This window comes from Caloenas nicobarica, chromosome 36 (assembly GCF_036013445.1).
Source record: "Caloenas nicobarica isolate bCalNic1 chromosome 36, bCalNic1.hap1, whole genome shotgun sequence".
NCBI lineage: Eukaryota > Metazoa > Chordata > Aves > Columbiformes > Columbidae > Caloenas > Caloenas nicobarica.
The window spans coordinates 139,442-157,344 of record NC_088280.1 but is presented as its reverse complement, the minus strand read 5'-3'; the positions used below and the strand labels follow the sequence as shown (position 1 = coordinate 157,344).

Below are 17,903 nucleotides of genomic sequence, written 5' to 3'. Positions count from 1 at the left end.
AACAAAAGTGCCGGAAACATGGAAACTGGGATGTTTATGGGGGGTGGCTGCTGGGGGGGTGGGTCCGGTCTCCTCCACCGCCACCCCCCCCATTACAACACTGAACAGAAAAAGAGGGAAAAAAAAATAATAAAACCCCCCAAAACGGCCCCAAAATGGGGTCGGGAGGAAACCCCCCCGGGGGCTCTAGAGCACGATCCAGGTGTAGCGCTCGTTGTCCGCCAGAACCTTCAGCGAGCAGCCTGGGGGGGTGCAGGGGTTGGGGGGGCGCAGGGACACCAGGACCCCCCCGAGGACCCCCCCAGATCACCCAGGCCCCCCCCCAGACCCCCGTCCAACCTCCCCACCCCACCTTTGGCACAGAGACCCCAGGACCCCCCCAGATCACCCAGGACCCCCCAGACCCCCCTGTCCCCCTCCAACTTCCCCAACTTTGTGCAGCCCCTTCAAGGGAGGACAAAAAGGGTTTGAGGGGGAACAGGGAGGCTGGGGGGGGGACACAGGGAGGCTGGGGGGGGGGGACAGGGACCCCAGGACCCCCCCGGGCCCCCCCCGGGCCCCCCACCTTTGTGCAGCGCCTCATTCGTCATCCTGTTGACGACGCGCCCGGGGCTCTCGGGGACCAGCCAGCGCATCACGGTGTCCACGCAGCCCTTGCGGTACGAGCTCCACACGCTGCCGCTGCGGGGGGGGGCAAAACGGGGCTGGGGGGGGCACAGAAACCTGCCCCCCCCCCACCTGCACCCCCAAACACCCCCCCAAACTACCCCAGGGGGGCAGCAGTGCCCACAGTCACCCCCATTTGCTGCCCTGGCACCTCAAACCGCCCCCCCCAGCATCCAAATTACCCCCCCAGGCCCTTAATTGCCCCCCCAGCACCCAAAGTGCCCCCCAATCCCTCAAATTACCCCCAAAAGTGCCACCCCCAGGACCACAAATTGCCCCAGAGGCCTCAAATCACGCCCAAAATTCCCCCCCAGCAGCCAAACTGCTTCCCCCTCCACCTTAAGTCCCCCCCAGCTCCCCAAAGTGCCCCGTGCAGCCTCCAAATTACCCCTCGGGCACCACAAATCACCCCCCCCAGCACCAAAATCACCCCCCCCAGCCCCCAAAGCGGCCCCCCCCGTCCCCAACCCGTGCCCCCCCCCACCTGGTCTGTCCCTTGACCTCGGTGAGGTCCCCGACGCCGACGGTGACGAAGGTGCCGCTGTTGAGGTCCCAGGCGACCTTCAGGCTGGTGTGGTAGGTCTTTGGTCTGCGGGGGGGGCTGCTCAGCGCGGTGGGGGGGACAGGAGCACGTTTTTGGGGTGGGGGGGATGTTTTTGGGCCCCCCCCCTCACCGCAGCTGCCCCTCCTCGTCAGGGGAGGGAAAAGCCAAGAGCAGGAGCCCGATGTTGATGATGACCTGGTTGGTCTCGGGGCAAACCTGGGGGGGGACACACAAAGGGGTGAGTTGGGGGGAACACGGGGGGGGACACGGGGGTCGTGGGGGGGTCCCCGTCCCCCCCCCACCTCGAGGATGACGATGTCGTAGTCGCTGAAGGAGCAGAACTGGCGGGACCAGGCGGCGTCGTTCCGAATCACCTCGTTAATGACGTACTCGAAGTCCAGCGTCAACTGCTCCACCGTCAGGTATTGCCCCTGGTTTGGGGGGGGACACGCACACAGGGGGGTCTGTTACCCCCCCCCACACCGGGGGGAGTCACCCCAAAGCGTGTCCCGCCCTCCCAAAAATCAACCTGCGCGGTCGCTCGGTCCCGAAGCGGCTTCAGGCTGCGGCCGCGCAGGTCGGTGACGACGAAGGGCAGCGAGATCTTGTCGTCCTCGTACTCTGAGGGGGGGGCAAAAAAGGGTCAGGGGGGGTCCTAAGAACGGGGGGGGGCACCCCTGAATAGGGGGGAGCACGGAAGCCCAAAAACAATGGGGAGAACCCCCCAAAAACCTCACCATCCTGGGGCTCGCCGGGCTCCAGCACGAAGCGCAGTTTGGTGTAGTTGACGTAACCCGGCTCGGGGGGGGCGGGGGGCGCGGGGGGGGCGCGGGGGGGGCCGGGGGGGGGCTCCCCTAAAGCGCTGCCGCCCCCCCGGGGGGCCGCGGGGTGCACGGGGGGGCTGGCGGGGCCGGGGGGGTCGCACCGGAACGTGGTGTCGCTGGCATCGTCTTCATCTTCGTCCTCCTCCTCGGGGCCCCCCCCCGGCGCCCCCCCCGCGGCCCCCTGGGCCCTCCGGAAAATATCGGCCACGAACTCTTTGGCTTTGGCCACGGCGGGGGACAGGGGGGGGCCCCCCGCCGCGCCCCCCCCCCGCCGCTGCGCCCCCCCCACCTCCCGCTGCCCCCCCCCGGCCCCCCCCGGCTCCTCCGCCTGCGCCAGGACCCGCCGGGGGGGGCACGGGGGGGGGTGACGGTGGCTGTAGAGGAGCTGGGAGGGGCTGCTGTCACCTGCGGGGGGGGACAAAAGGGGTTATGGGGGGTCCTGGAGGGGATTTAGGGGGGTTTGGGGGGTCCCAAGGGGGTTTGGGGGTCCTGGGAGAATTTAGGCAGGGTTGGGGGTCCTGGGGGGAGTCCCAGGGGGACTTGAGGGTTCCTGGGAGGATTTAGGGGGGGTTGGGGGTCCCAGGGGGATTGGGGGGTCTTGCGGTGGGGGGGGTACCAGGGGAACTTGGGGGGTCCCAAGGGTGTGGGGAGGGTCCTGGGCGGACTTAGGGGGGTTTGGGGTGTCCGCAGGGTTCTGGGGGGCCCCGGGTGGGGGGCGCACCGGCGGCGTGGACGGCGACGGCGCAGGCGACGAGCGAGTAGCTGGTGTTGAGCAGCACGACCTGGTCCTTGCGCAGCTGGAACGCCGGCTGGAACGTGGGGAAGGGGTAGACGACCTGGAACTTGGTGTGGAGCAGGAAGCCGTGGCGCAGGCAGTGCCGGGGGCCGGGGCCTGCGGGAAACGGGGGCGCAAAATCACAGAACGTCGGCTTGGAAGGGACCGCGAAAATCATCTGTTCAGAGCAGGAGCACCCAGATGAGGTTACACAGGAAGGCGTCCCTGTCCTTGGACTGAGGGGCCAGAACTGGACACAATATTCCAGATGCGGCCTCACCAGGGCAGAGCAGAGGGGCAGGAGAACCTCTGGACCTACTGACCACCCCCTTCTAACCCCCCCAGGTCCCATTGGCCTTCCTGGCCACAAGGGCCCAGCGCTGGCTCAGCCCCAGCACCCGGTGCTCCCAGCCGGTCACCCATCCAAGCACTAACCGGGCCGGACCCTGCTTAGCTTCCAAGACCAGACGGGATTGGGCATTCTCAGGGTGCTATGACTGTATGTATTTTATATATACATATATATATATTCCCCAAGTACATCCTGATAGTATCTGAACTAAACCCTTTTCTCAAGAGCAGAGCAGAGGGCAGGAGAACTTGTCTGACCTACTGACCACCCCCCTTCTAATCCCCCCAGGTCCCACTGGCCTTCCTGGCCACAAGGGCCCAGCGCTGGCTCATGGTCACCCTGCTGTCCCCAGGACCCCCAGGTCCCGTTCCACTGCTCCAACAGGTCGTTCCCCAGCTTATACTGGAACCTGGGGCTGTTCCTGCCCAGATACAAGACCCTACACTTGTTCTATTCCATTAAGTTTCTCCCCACCCAGCTCTCCATCCTGCCCAGGTCTCTGGATGGCAGCGCAGCCTCCCAGTATCAGCCACTCCTCCCAGTTCGGTGTCACCAGCAAACTGGCTGACAGTCACTCTATTCCCTCATCCAAGTCACTGATGAATATATTGAATAATAGTGGTCGCGAACCAGCGCCGGGACCCCCGCCCGGGTTCCCAGCACCCCCCCGGGGCTCACCGGGGTGCGCCAGGGCCACGTCGCGGCAGGAGGGGCAGTGGCGCGGCGGGGGGACGGCCACGGCGCTGACGTAGATGTCGCGGTGGTTCTCGTCGCTCATCATCATCATGTTGACCATGAGGCCGGTGGCTGAGCGGGTGCTGGAGGGACACACGGGGAGGTTGCGGGTTTGGGGGGGACGTTGCGGGTTTGGGGACACTCACGGTGACGCAGGGACACTCACTTGAAGCCAAAAACAATGACTTTGGAGGTGTCGCTTGGCCACTCACACACCGTCAGGTACAAGTCGCTGTAAATCTCCTCGTCCTGGAACAGCCGGACCTGCCGCACCTGCGGGACGGGGCGCGGTGGGTGCGGGGACCCCCCCAAAAACAACCCCCGGAAGGGCGGAGGAGACATTTGTCCATCCGTCTGTCCAGTACCAGTTTGAGTTTGCTGTGGACGTTGAACTCCCACCAGTAAAGGTGATAAATGTAGAAGGAAAAGTCATCGTCGCCACTGCTGCTGGTGTAGGACAGGACGTAGCGGCCGCACTTGGAGAAGCCGAGGAAAATGTGCCTGGTGGGGGGGACACACACACGGCAGCTCTGGTGGGGTCCCCAAATTGGGGGGGACACCCCGTGTGTCCCGTGTCCCCCCCCCCCAGGCTCACCCCGCGCACAGAAAATCCTCGTCCACGATGCTCTTCAGGGAGACGCAGACGCGGGGGGGCAGCTTGCGGAACAGCCGGGGCGAGAGCTGCCCGCTGATCTGGGGGGGGGCGGCGTTAGGGACCCCCAAACCCCCCCGAGCCCCCACAACCCACCCCCAGACCCCCCAACCCCCCCAAACCCTCCCCAGATCCCTCAACCCCCCCAAGCCCTCCCCAGCCCCCCCCAACCCCCCCTGGTGTCCCCCAAACCCCTCACAGGTCCCAACTCAGGGCCCATTTCAGGCCCCCCCGCCCCAAAACTCAAGACCCCCCACCAGCTCAGGGCCACCCCCCACCACACCCCCCAGGCACCTCCGAAATGTCCCCACTCAGTCCCCAGCGCCCCCTGCACTGTCCCCCCCTCAGCTCCCCCCATCAGGGCCCTCGTTCCCCCCTCAGGGCCCCGTCCCCCCGCTCAGGGCTCCCCTCAGGCCCCCCGCCGCCCCCCGCTCACCTTGACGCGATCGAGCTGCCTCACGACGTGGTCGCGGCGGCCCCGGGAGCCCGACCCGGCCGAGGAGCCGCTCGCCGCCCCCGCCGGGCCCCGTTTTCCCCCCGGGCCGCCCCGCTCCGATTTCGAGCTGGGCGCCATTTTCCCCCCGGCCCCCTCCGCTTCCGGAGCGCCGCGGCCCGCCAACGACGGCCCGCCCACGCCGCGCGCCCATTGGCCGCCGCTCCACCACCCGCGGCCCTAATTGGGAGATCCGGCGGCGCGATGAGCTTCCCCCCCGCTTGATTGGCCGGGCGCCGACGTCAATCTCCGCCGTGCCCCACCCCGGCGACGCAGTACTACCAATCGGAGCTCAGCACCCGCGCTGTGATTGGCCCAATCTCCCGCCCATCCGGTTGCCATGGTGAAGAGGCACTGGCGGGGTGGGCGGTCCCCGGGGATTGGGCGGGGCCGCGGGCGGGAGCCGTTGCTATGGCGACGGGGATGTGCGGCCGGGCCTGGGGACACCGGGGCGGGGGGATTCACCAAACTTGCGCTTTTTCTTCTTAAAAACTTTATAGATTTGTGTGTGCAAGCAGAAAATAAACCCGTCGCGCAGCCCGGCCACCCCCCCCTCAAGAGCTCCCTGGGGACAGGCACTTAGAGGGGGTGACGGGGGACCCGCTTTGGTGGGGGGGGGACAAGGGGACAAAGTGCTGGGGGGGAGGTGGGGACACGGGGGGGGATTTAGTGTCACCCTGTCCCCAGAAGAAGGGACCAGGAGGGGACGTAGCAGCTCTGATCCCTGTGATTGTCACAGCAGCGCCAGGGGGGGGGTCCCTGCGCCCCCCACCAAATGCCCGCACCCCCCTTTTGGGGGGGGGGGGGCGGCTCAGGGGCGCAGCTTTTGGAGCTGGAAGAGAAAGGGGGGAACAGTGAGGGGACATGGGGGGGTGAGGGGACACGGATGGGGGGCCCCAAAACCGCCCCCCCCCGCCTCACCTCGCTCTCCACCAGGTTCCGCTTGTACAGCGCTTCCTTGGCCGCGTCCTGCGAGAAGGAGCCGTCGGGGGGGGCACAGGGGGTGTCCCCCCCAAAAAACAGCACCCATGGGTGCTGCTGGGCCCCCCCCGAGCCCCACAGGCCTCACCCGGTTGCCCTCGGTGCCCAAGCGCCGCGCGGCCTCGGTGTAGAGGTGCAGGTAGCGCTCGAGCTGCGCCCGGTACTCTGGAAAGAGGGGGCAAAAAGGGCAAAAAAGGGGAAATAAAGAGGGGGGAAAAAGGGCAAAAAAGGGGAAATAAAGAGGGGGGGAAAAGGGCAAAAAAGGGGAAATAAAGAGGGGGAAAAAGGGCAAAAAAGGGGAAACAAAGAGGGGGGGAAAAGGGCAAAAAAGGGGAAACAAAGAGGGGGGAAAAAGGGCAAAAAAGGGGAAACAAAGAGGGGAAAAAAGGGCAGAAAAAGGGGAAACAAAGAGGGGGGAAAAAAGGGCAGAAAAGGGGAAACAAAGAGGGGAAAAAAAGGGCAAAAAAGGGGAAACAAAGAGGGGGGAAAAGGGCAGAAAAGGGGAAACAAAGAGGGGGGAAAAAAAGGGCAGAAAAGGGGAAACAAAGAGGGGGGAAAAGGGCAAAAAAGGGGAAACAAAGAGGGGGGAAAAGGGCAAAAAAGGGGAAACAAAGAGGGGGAAAAAGGGCAAAAAAGGGGAAACAAAGAGGGGGAAAAAGGGCAAAAAAGGGGAAATAAAGAGGGGGAAATGGCAAAATAAAGGGGGGGAAACATAGCGGGGAGAACATAGGGGGGAGAACATAGGGGGGAAAGGGGTAAAATAAAGGGGGTGGAAAGGCTAAAATTAAAGAGGGGAAAGAGGAGAAAACAAAGAGAAAAGAGAGGAAAATAGAGGAAAGGGTAGAATAAAGAGAAGTAAAATAAAGAGCAGAAGAGGAGTAAAATAAAGAGCAGAAAAGGGGTAAAATAAGGGGTAAAATAAAGAGGGGGAGCAAAGGGGTAAAACAAAGAGGGGGAGCAAAGGGGTAAAACAAAGAGGGGGAAAGGGGTCTAGTGAGGGGGAAAGGGGTCTAATGAGGGGGTGCTGACCTCTGCGGAAGGGGGGGTCCCCGCTCTGCAGCCGCCCCCGCAGGCTCTGGCTGCGCCGCACGAGCTCCTGGTGCTGCTCCCGCAGCTCGGGGGGCACCGGCCGCTGCGCCCGCGTGTACTGCAGCATCTGGGGGGGCACAGGGCGGTGAGGGGGGGACACAGCCCCCCCAGCCCCCCCCGAACCCCACTCACCTTCCTCTCCAGCTTCTCGCGGTCAAAAGCCAGCAGGTTGAGGCTGGGCAGGGCGGGGACGGTCCTGCGGGGGGGACACGGTGCCGGTGGGGGGGGGGCGACACGGCGGGGGGCTCCCCCAGACCCCCCAGTCCCTTCAGGACACCATCTGGGCTGGGAGGGAGAGGAGTGGGGGGCCCAGGGGGGCACCCCTGGGTTGGGGACACCCCCGGGACAAGGGACACTGTGGGACAAGGGACACCCCCAGATTGGGGAAATCCTGGGAGCAGGGACACCCCCGGGATAGGGGACACCCCCTGGATTGGGGACGTTCCTGGATCGGGGACACCCCTGGGATAAGGGACACCCCCAGGGTCAGGGACACTCTCAGACCGGGGACACCCCCAGATTGGGGACATCCCAGGATCGGTGACCCCCCGGGACTGGGGACCCCCTGACTCACCTGTTGTTCCCGTCCCTCGGCGCAGCCACAGCCGGTTTGGCTTTGGGGACAGGGACCTGGAGAGAGAGAGAGAGAGAGAGAGAGAGAGAAAAAAACCCCTTTTAGAAACGTGATTTTTTCCTTTTCCTCCCGCGGTGCTGATTTACCGGGCGGGGGGGCCGTTGGGTGCCCCCCCGGGGACACGGCGCCCACCGGTGACACGGCGCTGGGGACAATGACGAGCCAGCGCTCCGTCCTGCTCTCCAGCTGCTGCGAGCCCAGGGGCTCCCGAATCCTCACCGTCACCTCCAGCTTCCCCCCCGTGGGCCGCCGGCCATCCAGGAGCTGGGGGAAAAACCCCCAAAATCCCCTAAATCACCCCAAATCCCCCCTTGGGGACAAGGGGGGGACGCGCCCCCTGTCCCCCGTTCACCTCCAGGATCTCCCGCACTTCGCACGTCGTCTCCAGCGCGTCCAGTTTGAGCTGCGCCGTGCCCAGGAGCCGGTCGGGCTTGAAGAGTCCCCTGGGGGAGGCAAAAAGGGGGAACAAAGGGGTGACAAAGAGGTGACAAAGAGGTGACAGCGGCCCGGGGGGCGCTCCTGGGCCCGGCTGGTGGGGGGGGACACCCCCAAATCTTACCCCTTGTGCAGCACCTCGAACTTGATGCCTTTGGTCTGCAGGACGCGGCGCAGCCCGCGGTGCCCCCGGTTGATGGAGAGTTTGAAGCGCTCCTGGAACTCTGCCGGGGGGGGGCTCGTTAATTAACACACTAACGAGCTTTGGGGTGTGTCTCCCCCCAGCGCCAGCCCCCCCCACCCCCCGCGGGATGGGCAGAATGGGGCGTTTACTGGGAGAATCGGTGTTTTTGATCACGTTGGTCTTGTCTTTTTGAGCTTCCTCCTGCCAAAAGGGAGGTGGGGGGGACACAAAGTGAGGGGGGGAGGGACAAAGTGGGGGTGACATCTGAGCCCCCCCGGGGAGGGGACGCGACTCACCGCGTTGGGGTAGGGGAACTCAAAGCGCACGAAGGCGTCCAGGTCATTGGGGGCCACACCTGCAGGTGACATTGTCACCTCAGGGGAGGATTTGTGACCCCCCCAGGTCCCCCCCGGACACCCCGAGCTCTGCAGCTCCTCGGGGAGCCCCCCCGGACACCCCCCGAGCTCTACGGCTGCTCAGGGAGCCCCCCCACGCACAAGAACAACCCGGGGAAGCCGCACGTTACCTGCTCGTGCCCGGGGTGTTTTAACCAAAATAATTACAAAAAAGGGTCATTTTGGAGCGGCGCAGCGCGGGGGGCCGGGGGGGCGAACCGGGGGGGTCTCAGCCCCGCGTCCCCCCCCCCGTTTTCTCTCACCCGCCGGCGCCGGGAGGTTGATCCCTTTGACGATCGCCAGCACCAGGTCGTTGCCGTTCAGCTCTGGGAAGATCCTGCGGACGGAGCGAGGGGGAGAATCGGGTCCGTGTGTCCCTCCCACCGTGTCCGTGTGTCCCCCGCCGTGTCTGGTGACCCCCCCCCGCACGCGGTGACCCCCCTACTTGATGACGGTGAAGGTTCTCTGCTCGTAGCGGTGCCGGGGGGGCGCGGAGCCGCGGGCGTGCGCCTGTTTGAGCAGCTCCATGTGCTGCCGACACTCCTCGGCCAGCGCCTCGAACCTGCAGGAGGAAGAGCGGCTGGGGGGGGCACCGCACCCTCCTCTTCCTCAGCGCCCCCTCCTCTCCCTCGCTGCCCCCCCCGCGGGGATCCGGCTCCCCCGGACACTCACTTGGTCGTCTCTGCGATGTTCCCCAGCTGAGCAAACTGGCGGGAGCAGCTGATGCACATCTGGGAGGAAGAGGAGGGAGGAGGAAGAGGAGAGAGAAAAGAGAGGGGAGGAAGGGGAGAGGGGAGGAAGGGGAGAGGAAGAGTGGGAGGAGAAGAAAAAGAGAGGAGGAAGAGCAAGAGGAAGAGAAGGATGAAGGGGAAGAGGAGGATGAAGGGGAGAAGAGAAAGAGGAGGATGAAGGGGAGAAGAGAAAGAGGAGGATGAAGGGGAGAAGAGAAAGAGGAGGATGAAGGGGAGGAAGAAGAGGAGGAAGAAGAGGAGGAAGAAGAGGAGGAAGAAGAGGAGGAAGAAGAGGAGGAAGAAGAGGAGGAGGAGGAGGAAGGCTCCCACTCCCCCCTGGGCAGCCCCAACGCCAGGAAGCGCCTCCTGTTCTTCTCCTCCTCACCCATAGTGAGGAAGACCCCCCAGGCCTCCTCCCCCTCCAAATCCCCCCAAATTTCCCCCGCCCCCCCACCTCGTGCTGCTGCCGGATCAGCTTCCCCAGCTCCAGGTACCGAGCGGCGGCCTCGGGGGGGACACGAACCCCGCCCCGCGCCACCAGCACAAAGTCCTCGGCGTCCACGGGGGCCTCGGGCACCTGGGGGGGACACGGGGTGACATGGGTGACAGCAGAGCCCCCCCGCACCCAGGGACCCCCAAACCATGTCAACGGGGAGTCCCCCCCACCCCTTGGGCCCCCAAACCATGTCAATGGGGAGCCCCCCCACACCCAGAGCCCCCCCAGACCTTGCTGATGTCCACGGGGAGCCCCCCCGCACCCAGAGCCCCCCCAGCCCTTGCTGATGTCCGCAGGGAGCCCCCCCAGACCTTGCTGATGTCCACGGGGAGCCCCCCGCACCCAGAGCCCCCCAAACCATGTCAATGGGGAGCCCCCCCTCACCCAGAGCCCCCCCAAACCATGTCAATGGGGAGCCCCCCCGCACCCAGAGCCCCCCCAGCCCTTGCTGATGTCCACGGGGAGCCCCCCCGCACCCAGAGCCCCCCCAGACCTTGCTGATGTCCGCAGGGAGCCCCCCCAGACCTTGCTGATGTCCACGGGGAGCCCCCCCGCACCCAGAGCCCCCCCAAACCATGTCAACGGGGAGCCCCCCTGCGCCCAGAGCCCCCCCAAACCATGTCAATGGGGAGCCCCCCCACACCTAGAGCCCCCCCAGACCTTGCTGATGTCCACGGGGAGCCCCCCCGCACCCAGAGCCCCCCCAGACCTTGCTGATGTCCACGGGGAGCCCCCCCCGCGCCGCCTCCAGCAGCGGCTCCAGCCCCTTCGCTCGCCGCAGCAGCAGCTTCGCCCCCTCCACGTCGTTCTTCTGCTTGGCCCGCAGCGCGGCCTTCGTCAGCTGCCTCTTCCTCAGCACCAGGAACGCCAGCTGCTGCTGCGCTGGGGGGGGACAGCACGCTCTGGGGGGGCTCCTGCACCCCAAGTTTGTGAGGGGGAGGAAGGGGAGGGGGCTGGGGGGGCTCCTGTGCCCCAACCTTCCCAGCCCAGGTGAGGAAGAGGAGGGCGAGGGGCCTGGGGGGCTCCTGTACCCCAGATTTGTGAGGAAAAGGAGGGTGAGGGTCTGGGGGGGCTCCTGTACCCCAACATTGTGAGGAAGAGCAGGGTGAGCACTCCAGACCAATGAGGAAGAGGAGGGTCAAGGGTCTGGGGGGGCTCCTGCACCCCAACATTGTGAGGAAGAGCAGGGTGAGCACCCCAGACCAATGAGGAAGAGGAGGGTGAAGAGTCTGGGGGGGCTCCTGCACCCCAACATTGTGAGGAAGAGCAGGGTGAGCACCCCAGACCAATGAGGAAGAGGAGGGTGAAGGGTCTGGGGGGGCTCCTGCACCCCAACATTGTGAGGAAGAGGAGGGTGAGGGGCATGGGGGGGCTCCTGAACCCCAACCTTGTGAGGAGGAAGAGGATGAGGGTCTGGGGGGCTCCTGCACCCCAACATTGTGAGGAAAAGGAGGGTGAGTGCCCTGGGGGGCCCCTGCACCCTGACCCTCCCACTCCAGCCCCCCCCGGTACCTTTCGTGTTGTTTTTCGGGGCCGGTTTGGTCCCTCCGGTGGAATTTGGGGGTCCGGCGGGGGGGGCCCGGGGGGGCAGCTGCTGGGGGGCGGCGCTGGGGGGCGGCTGCACCGGAGAAGAAAACACCAGAAAGTACAAAACGTGGGGAAACATTTTACGGTTTTCATCCTTTTCTTCCTACTTTTTGTCTGTCCCCCCACTCCCCACTCCTGTTTTGGGTTCCTACAGTTGAGGGGGGAGAAGATGGGGGTGTCCTGAGCCCCTAAAACCCTGGAAACCCCCCAAAAAAGCCCAACCTTGGTCTCCTGGGGATCATCGTCCTCTTCATCAGGTCCGTCCTGAGTCACCAGCTTCGCTGCCACCTCCAGCACCCCGGCCAAGCTTTGACCCCCCCCTGGCGCCTCCACACCCGCGATGGGCTGAAAACCTGCCGGGGGGGGACAAAGGGACAGGCTGGGGGGTCCCGAACCCCAAGATCGGGCTGGGGAGGGTCCCAAACCCCACCCCCCCTACCTTGGGAAATGGCCCTGAGAAGTGAAAATACCTGGTGGGACCGGTAATTCCGAAAAATCCACTGTTTTCCCCGCTTTGTGCGCCCGGATGGCGTCCTGGTATTGCTGGGGGGGAGACGGGGGGGTCGGCGGTGCTGCTGGGGGGTCGGCAGTGCTGTTGGGGGGTTAATTACGCTAACGAGGACCCACCTTAACGATGCGCTCGTGCATGCGCGCCTTCCGCTCGTCGCCTTTGCCCTTGGCCTGCGCGGCCGCCGCTCGGTACCGCTCCATGCGCTGCTCCAGAGCCTCCAGCGTGTCCCGCGGGGCGGCCGGGGCCTCTTTTTGGGGAGAAAAATGGCAGAAGAGCGTCAACGGCTGCTCGCCGTGAACGCCCTTTACGTCCGGAAGCCGTTCGGGGTGAAAAACGAGCGGTTTTGGGGCTCCCAACCTGACGCGGGTTGAGGTTCCGGCGGTGGCGGCAGCTCCTTCGGGAGATGGGGGTGATCGGCAGCTGTTAACGAGCCGGGAGGTTAATTAGCGCGTCGGCGGGACACGTGGAACCCCAATATCGTTGGTTTTGTCACCAAAAAGGGGGTTCGGCTCTTACCGGGGGGCGGGGGCACGCTGCTCGGCTCCACCGGCTGGCCCTGCGCTGCCGCCTCCAGCAGCGGCTCCAAACCCTGAGAATCACCAAAAAAAGGAGAAAATCTCGCGCTTTCTGTACGGCCAGCGCCGCCCACCCTCGTTTTACCGCAAAACGCACAGAAAAGGGGAGTTTGGCCACAAAAAGGGGGAGATTTGGGTCAACATTGACCCAGGAGGGAAACCCAGACCCCAGCGCCGCACCTTTGCGATTTGGTAACCTTGTTTTGCCACAAAAAGAGGGAGTTTTACCAGAAAAAGAGAGAGATTTAGGTCAGGATTGACCAGGGGGAGAAATCTGGGTCCCAGTGCTGCACCTTGGTGATTTGGCAATATTGTTTTACCACAAAAAGGGGGAGATTTGGGTCAAAATTGACCCAGGAGGGAAACGCGGGCTGCGGTGCTGCACCTTTGCGATTTGGTAACGTTGTTTTACCACAAAAAGGGGAAAATTTGGCTTGATGTGGACCCAGGAGGGACACCCGAGCCCTGGTGCCGCATCTCTGCAGTTTGGTTATATTTCTTTACCACGAAAAGAGGGAGTTTTACCACAAAAAGGGGGAGATTTAGGTCAATATCGACCCAGGAGGGAAACCCGGACCCCGGTGCTGTACGTCAGTGATTCGGTAACGTTGTTTTACCACGAAAAGGGGGAAATTTGGCTCGATATGGAGCCGGGAGAAAGGGGCTGCACCTTTGCCACCCGGTAATATTTGGCGGCCATTTCCAGGTCTCCGCGTCGTTTGGCGTCCAGCGCTGCCACCTTGTACTCCCGCTGCCGTCCCCGCAGCAGAACCTCACCTGGGGACAACGGGGACAATGCGACAACGGTGTCACCGCCGGTTCCTGAGCCCCCCCGGGGAGAAAACGGGCAGATCTGGGGGGGGGGAAAGGAGCCCAAACCTCACCTGGTTGGGGACACGGCGATGAGGGAGCCGGTGCCACCTCCGCGGGGGGATCTGGTGTCACCACGGGGAGGGTTTGGGGCTTGGGGACACCGGGGGGTGAGGGGGATGCCGGGGGGTGCTGTGGGGGCGCCCCCGCTTTCCCCAGCGCCACCGGGGGGGGAATTTCCTCCTCGTCGATGGGTTTGCCCTTCCTGACGGAGACCAACATGTTCTCCAGCGTCTGGTGGGGGGGAAATTCAGCGTCACCCCGAAATTCCTGCGAAAAGAGGAACCTCGGAGCCCACCGGGGATTGGGGGGGAAATAAAAAAACCAACGAACCTCGGAGCCCACCAGGGATTGGGGGAGAAATAAAAAAAGCAACAATATCTGCCTCAAAACGGCACCAAAAAATGGTTAAAAACATCCCAATCCCAGCCCAGAAGGAACCGGGGGGACGGCTCCGAACCACAATGGTGACGGCAGGAAAAGCCTGAGCGCAGCACAAAGCGGCCTAAGGACAGCGGGAAACGGCCGGGAGAGGGGAAAATGAGGGCTGAAAATTAAAAATAAAACTAGAATTAAGAGGTTTGGGCTCACCTTGAGGCCCCGCTCGAGGCGACGCAGCCGGGGACCGTCTCCAGTTTGCCGCGCGTTGCCGATGGCCGCCCGGTACATGTCGGCGCGTTCCAGCAGCGTCGACTCGATGCTGAGCGGCTCCGGAGGCACCTGCGGCACCACAAGAGGCAATCGGATCAATATCGGCCAGGATCGATAATCACTGGGATCGATAATCGCCGGGATCAGGGGTTTGGAGCCACGTTCCCACCCCCCGCTGGGGTTTTACAACCGTCACGGGCTCGGGGAGCAGCAAGAATAGCTGGAAATGTCGCTAAATAAATAAAAATATAGTTAAGTAGCCCCTTGGGGAGCCCCAGGAATAGCTAAAAAAGGGACCGTCAGTGACTTATTTCTCATAAACTCCAACAAATCTGCTCAATCCTGTCTCTACGTTTGTATTTCCCACCGCTGCGCGTTACCAAGGACGCGGTACAGGGAACCGGCTCCTCCCCGAGCCCCCCAGGGACGTTTTTGGCCTCTTGGGGGGCAGATTTGGGTGATAAAGTCGCGGGTTTTTTTGCTGAGAAAAAGAAGAAAACTACGTAAAAGGCTAAAAAGGGGCAAAAAGGGTGGAAAGACGCTTCATACCTTGGTGGGAGGCGCCAGCACGTCCCCGTCCCCGTCGCCCAGCACCTCCTGCAGCTCCGCCTGCCGAGCACCAGGAGCTTCGTCAGCGCCCAAATTCAGGGCGGAAAAGCCTGGTTTTGGGGCCGAGGCGACCGCGAGGGCTCGGAGCCCCTTTTACCATGAGATCAGCTTCGTCTCCCAGCTCTTCGTCGCCGTCCTCCTCCTCCTCCTCGTCCCTCAAGCAGAGCGCGGCCATGCGCTCGATCGCCTCCATGGGCAGCGGGGCTGCGTGAGCAAAACAAACCTTTGTTTAGGGCCGCAGACCTGTTTCTTGAGAGTTTAAACCCTCAAATTTTGGCTCTTGGTGGCCTCACAGCGTCCAGAGATTAGACATCCTGGTCTTGGTGGCCCAAGGGGTCCAGGGATGGGACAATCGGGGTCTGGGATGGGACATTTTAGGTCTTGGTGGCCCAAGGGGTCCAGGGATGGGACAATCGGGGTCTGGGATGGGACATTTTAGGTCTTGGTGGCCCAAGGGGTCCAGGGATGGGACATCCTGGTCTTGATGCTCCACGGGTTGGGGCATTTTAGGTCTGGTCCAGGCGGGGGATAAACAATCCAACCGGAGGCGCTTTCTCCACGGTGCATTATTAATTGTGGCACGAATTAGGGGCGATTGAGCAGGTCCCACGCTCACTTTTTGGCTTGGGTTTGTCCCCCGGCACCGCTCGGGCTCCCACCAGCGCCAGCAGCTCGGCCTCCAGCTCCGCGGCGTCGTCCCCAATGGTGTCACCCGCTGTCCCCTCCGGGGAGAGATCCACCAGCAAACCCATCTGCAAGGGGGGGGACACGAGGGGGTGGCGCTAACGAGGCCTCATTAGGGAGCGGGGAGCCCCTCAGGACCCGGCGGATGGGAGGGGGATTCACTGGGGGTCACACCAGTGTCCCCAAGGGTCACACCGGCGTCCCCAAGGGTCACATCAGTATCCCCAAAGGTCACACCGGCGTCCCCAAGGGTCACAACGGTGTCCTCAAGGGTGCCGGGGGGGGAACTGGGGCCACACCTGCCTGGCGATGGCAGCACCGTGGCCGGGGGGCGGCGGGGGTCTCCTGGCTTTGCTCATCGCTCTGTCCTGAGGTGGAGGAAACACCAGGGTGGGGGGGTCAGCACCCACCAAACAGCCCGGGCAGAGGCCCCCAAGGCCCCATTTTCCCCCACAACCCCCCAGGAGGCCCCGTTGCCCCTTCCCAAGGCTTTATTTCCCCCAATAAACCCCTGAGAGACCCCATTTCCCCCCCCCACAAGGGCTCATTCCCCCCCCACAACCCCCATCAAGGTCCCATTCCCCCCTCCCAAGACTTCATTCCCCCACCAAGACCCTGTTCCCCCCTCAAGGGCTCATTCCCCCACTCCCAAGGCTTCATTTCCCCCCCGATAACCCCTGCAAGACCCTGTTTCCCCCCCAAAGGCTCATTCCCCCCCCCACAAGCCCCATCAAGGCCCCGTTCCCCCCTCCCAAGACCTCATTTCCCCCTCAATAACCCCCGCAAGACCCCGTTTCCCCCCCAAAGGCTCATTCCCCCCACAACCCCCATCAAGGCCCCGTTCCCCCCTCCCAAGGCCTCATTTCCCCCCCACAACCCCCCGTTCCCCCCTCACAAACCCCCCCAAAGCCCCATCCCTCCCAACCCCCAGCCCGCCCCCCGCCTCAAACGCAACCCCTAACCCCTCCCCGCTCCCCTCCGTGCCCTCGGCCCCTCATTTCCCCCCTAGTCCCGGTCCCGGTCGCCCCCCCGGTCCCGCCGCCCTCGATTCTCACCCGTTCACTTCCGCCTCCACCCGCCGCTGTCAACAACGCGCCGCGCTTTACGGCGCCGCCGTCGCAAAAGCCGCCGCGGCCCCGCCCACGGAAACTACAACTCCCAGCGTGCCCCGCGCCGCGCACGCGCAGCCGGCGGAGAGGAAAAAAAGGCGGGAAAAGCGTGAGGCGATGGGCGCGATGCGTGGGAATGGGTGAAATTCCCCCTTTTTTTAACCTCAAAAGCGGAGGGTTTGGTTCTCTGGGCGTGGGGGGTGACTGGGTGCTGAGGGGAGGCGGATGGCTGAGGGGTGTCGGGGGCAAAATGTCGCAGGAGGGGACAGGGAGAGGCTGATCCCAGGTCTGTCCTCCCCTCAGGCCAGTGGCGGGATGGGCAAACGGAAGAACGAGCAGCCACCAGGTAATTAATGACAAGGGGGACACGAGGGGACACCAGGGGACATCGTCCCCTTCCCCTCCCCAGCTCCCCCAGCCCTTTTTCCCACTTTGTCCTTAACCCCCCCGGGCTCCTCGTTATTCCAAACCTGCTCGAAACTGCAGAAACAGCCCAATTTGTAAGGAAAACGACACCCAGACTTCACCTTTTCTGCGCTTTTTACCAAAGCCCCGCGAGACGCCTCGTGCTGCCGTCCCCAAACATCCCCTCCTCTCATGTGGAAAAATACAGGTTATTATGGGGATAAAACACGAAACCAAGCGACTTCCCACCAGTGGTTGCCGTGGGGGGAGCAGCACCCCCCACCGAGGAGTTTTTTAATTTTTTTCCTAGGATTTAGTAAAGAAAAGTAACACAAAACCTCAACCCAGGTTGTTTTTGATGTGACACTGAACCCTCTCACCCCAGCGGCTGGTGCCCGAGTTGATTATTTTTTCCCCCCTTAGAAGGAGGCGGCGGCAAATTCCACGTTCCCAAAACCAAACGGAGTCTTGGGGACGATTCAGAGGCGCCAGGAGACGATGGTTTGGACACAACTGGTGACGCTGACGGCAAAGTGACCCCGGCCATGGGATGGACGGACGATTGGGGACAAACAACCAGCGGCAGCACCGGGACGGCCACGCCAAGGAGGTAATGGGGTGAAAAACCCCAGGATAGGGCCATCGCCGCACCGCTCAAACTTATTTTGTGGTTTTTAACAGCGCAAACAGGGAGGCGGCTGCACTGGGAGCGACTCGGCTGGAGTCTCCCCAGCGGGGGAATTCGGCGGATGAGGCAGAAGCTGCGCTGGAGCGGCATGGAAGCGCTGGTGATGCCGAAACGCAAACTCACCACGGAATGGGCAATATCTGTGATGGTCCTGAGCGCCCAAGGGAGGCGGCCGGTGCAACGATGGCTCTTCCTGGCGATACCGGCGTTGTCATGCCGGCGGAGGTG

General features: G+C 63.6%; 2 protein-coding genes across 3 annotated transcripts; both read right to left on the bottom strand.

The window, feature by feature from the left end:
- Nucleotides 1-23: 23 nt before the first annotated feature.
- Nucleotides 24-5,142, bottom strand: DCAF15 (DDB1 and CUL4 associated factor 15). The gene is made up of 13 exons (XM_065654952.1): nucleotides 4,985-5,142; nucleotides 4,492-4,589; nucleotides 4,262-4,397; nucleotides 4,063-4,169; nucleotides 3,840-3,979; nucleotides 2,756-2,926; nucleotides 1,948-2,439; nucleotides 1,740-1,831; nucleotides 1,513-1,641; nucleotides 1,341-1,426; nucleotides 1,151-1,255; nucleotides 566-681; nucleotides 24-242 (listed from the first exon to the last, which is right to left on the bottom strand). The coding sequence occupies exons 1-13, from the start codon at nucleotides 5,120-5,122 to the stop codon at nucleotides 187-189; spliced, it is 1,866 nt and encodes a 621-aa protein (XP_065511024.1). The 5' UTR covers nucleotides 5,123-5,142; the 3' UTR covers nucleotides 24-186.
- A 375-nt stretch (nucleotides 5,143-5,517) lies between these two features.
- On the bottom strand, nucleotides 5,518-16,585 carry CC2D1A (coiled-coil and C2 domain containing 1A). Of its 2 annotated transcripts, XM_065655059.1 has the most exons (30): nucleotides 16,529-16,585; nucleotides 15,773-15,841; nucleotides 15,406-15,541; nucleotides 14,887-14,993; nucleotides 14,730-14,789; nucleotides 14,121-14,249; nucleotides 13,544-13,763; nucleotides 13,330-13,436; nucleotides 12,601-12,673; nucleotides 12,442-12,504; nucleotides 12,201-12,331; nucleotides 12,044-12,116; nucleotides 11,796-11,926; nucleotides 11,499-11,604; nucleotides 10,696-10,868; nucleotides 9,945-10,067; nucleotides 9,432-9,490; nucleotides 9,205-9,321; nucleotides 9,023-9,096; nucleotides 8,661-8,719; nucleotides 8,514-8,565; nucleotides 8,305-8,404; nucleotides 8,098-8,188; nucleotides 7,878-8,009; nucleotides 7,686-7,741; nucleotides 7,244-7,307; nucleotides 7,052-7,178; nucleotides 6,111-6,187; nucleotides 5,963-6,010; nucleotides 5,518-5,873 (listed from the first exon to the last, which is right to left on the bottom strand). In XM_065655059.1, exons 2-30 carry the CDS (start codon nucleotides 15,830-15,832, stop codon nucleotides 5,853-5,855), a joined length of 2,769 nt encoding a protein of 922 aa, XP_065511131.1. In that variant the 5' UTR covers nucleotides 15,833-15,841; nucleotides 16,529-16,585; the 3' UTR covers nucleotides 5,518-5,852. The 2 variants fall into 2 exon arrangements, with proteins under 2 accessions (XP_065511131.1, XP_065511132.1); XM_065655060.1 differs by lacking the exons at nucleotides 5,518-5,873; nucleotides 5,963-6,010; nucleotides 6,111-6,187; nucleotides 8,661-8,719 and having other exon boundaries at nucleotides 7,091-7,178.
- Between the last annotated feature and the right edge of the window lie 1,318 nt (nucleotides 16,586-17,903).

Coding starts and splice junctions, on each gene's coding strand:
- DCAF15 (XM_065654952.1), bottom strand. CDS start 5,122: ATGGCGCCCAGCTCGAAATCGGAGCGGGGCGGCCCGGGGGGAAAACGG. Junction 4,590..4,984: donor GGCAGCTCGATCGCGTCAAG/GTGAGCGGGGGG, acceptor GCCCCCCCCCAG/ATCAGCGGGCAGCTCTCGCC. Junction 3,980..4,062: donor GTCATTGTTTTTGGCTTCAA/GTGAGTGTCCCT, acceptor GTGTCCCTCCAG/CACCCGCTCAGCCACCGGCC.
- CC2D1A (XM_065655059.1), bottom strand. CDS start 15,832: ATGAGCAAAGCCAGGAGACCCCCGCCGCCCCCCGGCCACGGTGCTGCC. Junction 12,674..13,329: donor AATATTACCGGGTGGCAAAG/GTGCAGCCCCTT, acceptor GGTGATTCTCAG/GGTTTGGAGCCGCTGCTGGA. Junction 5,874..5,962: donor GGAACCTGGTGGAGAGCGAG/GTGAGGCGGGGG, acceptor TTTCTCTTCCAG/CTCCAAAAGCTGCGCCCCTG.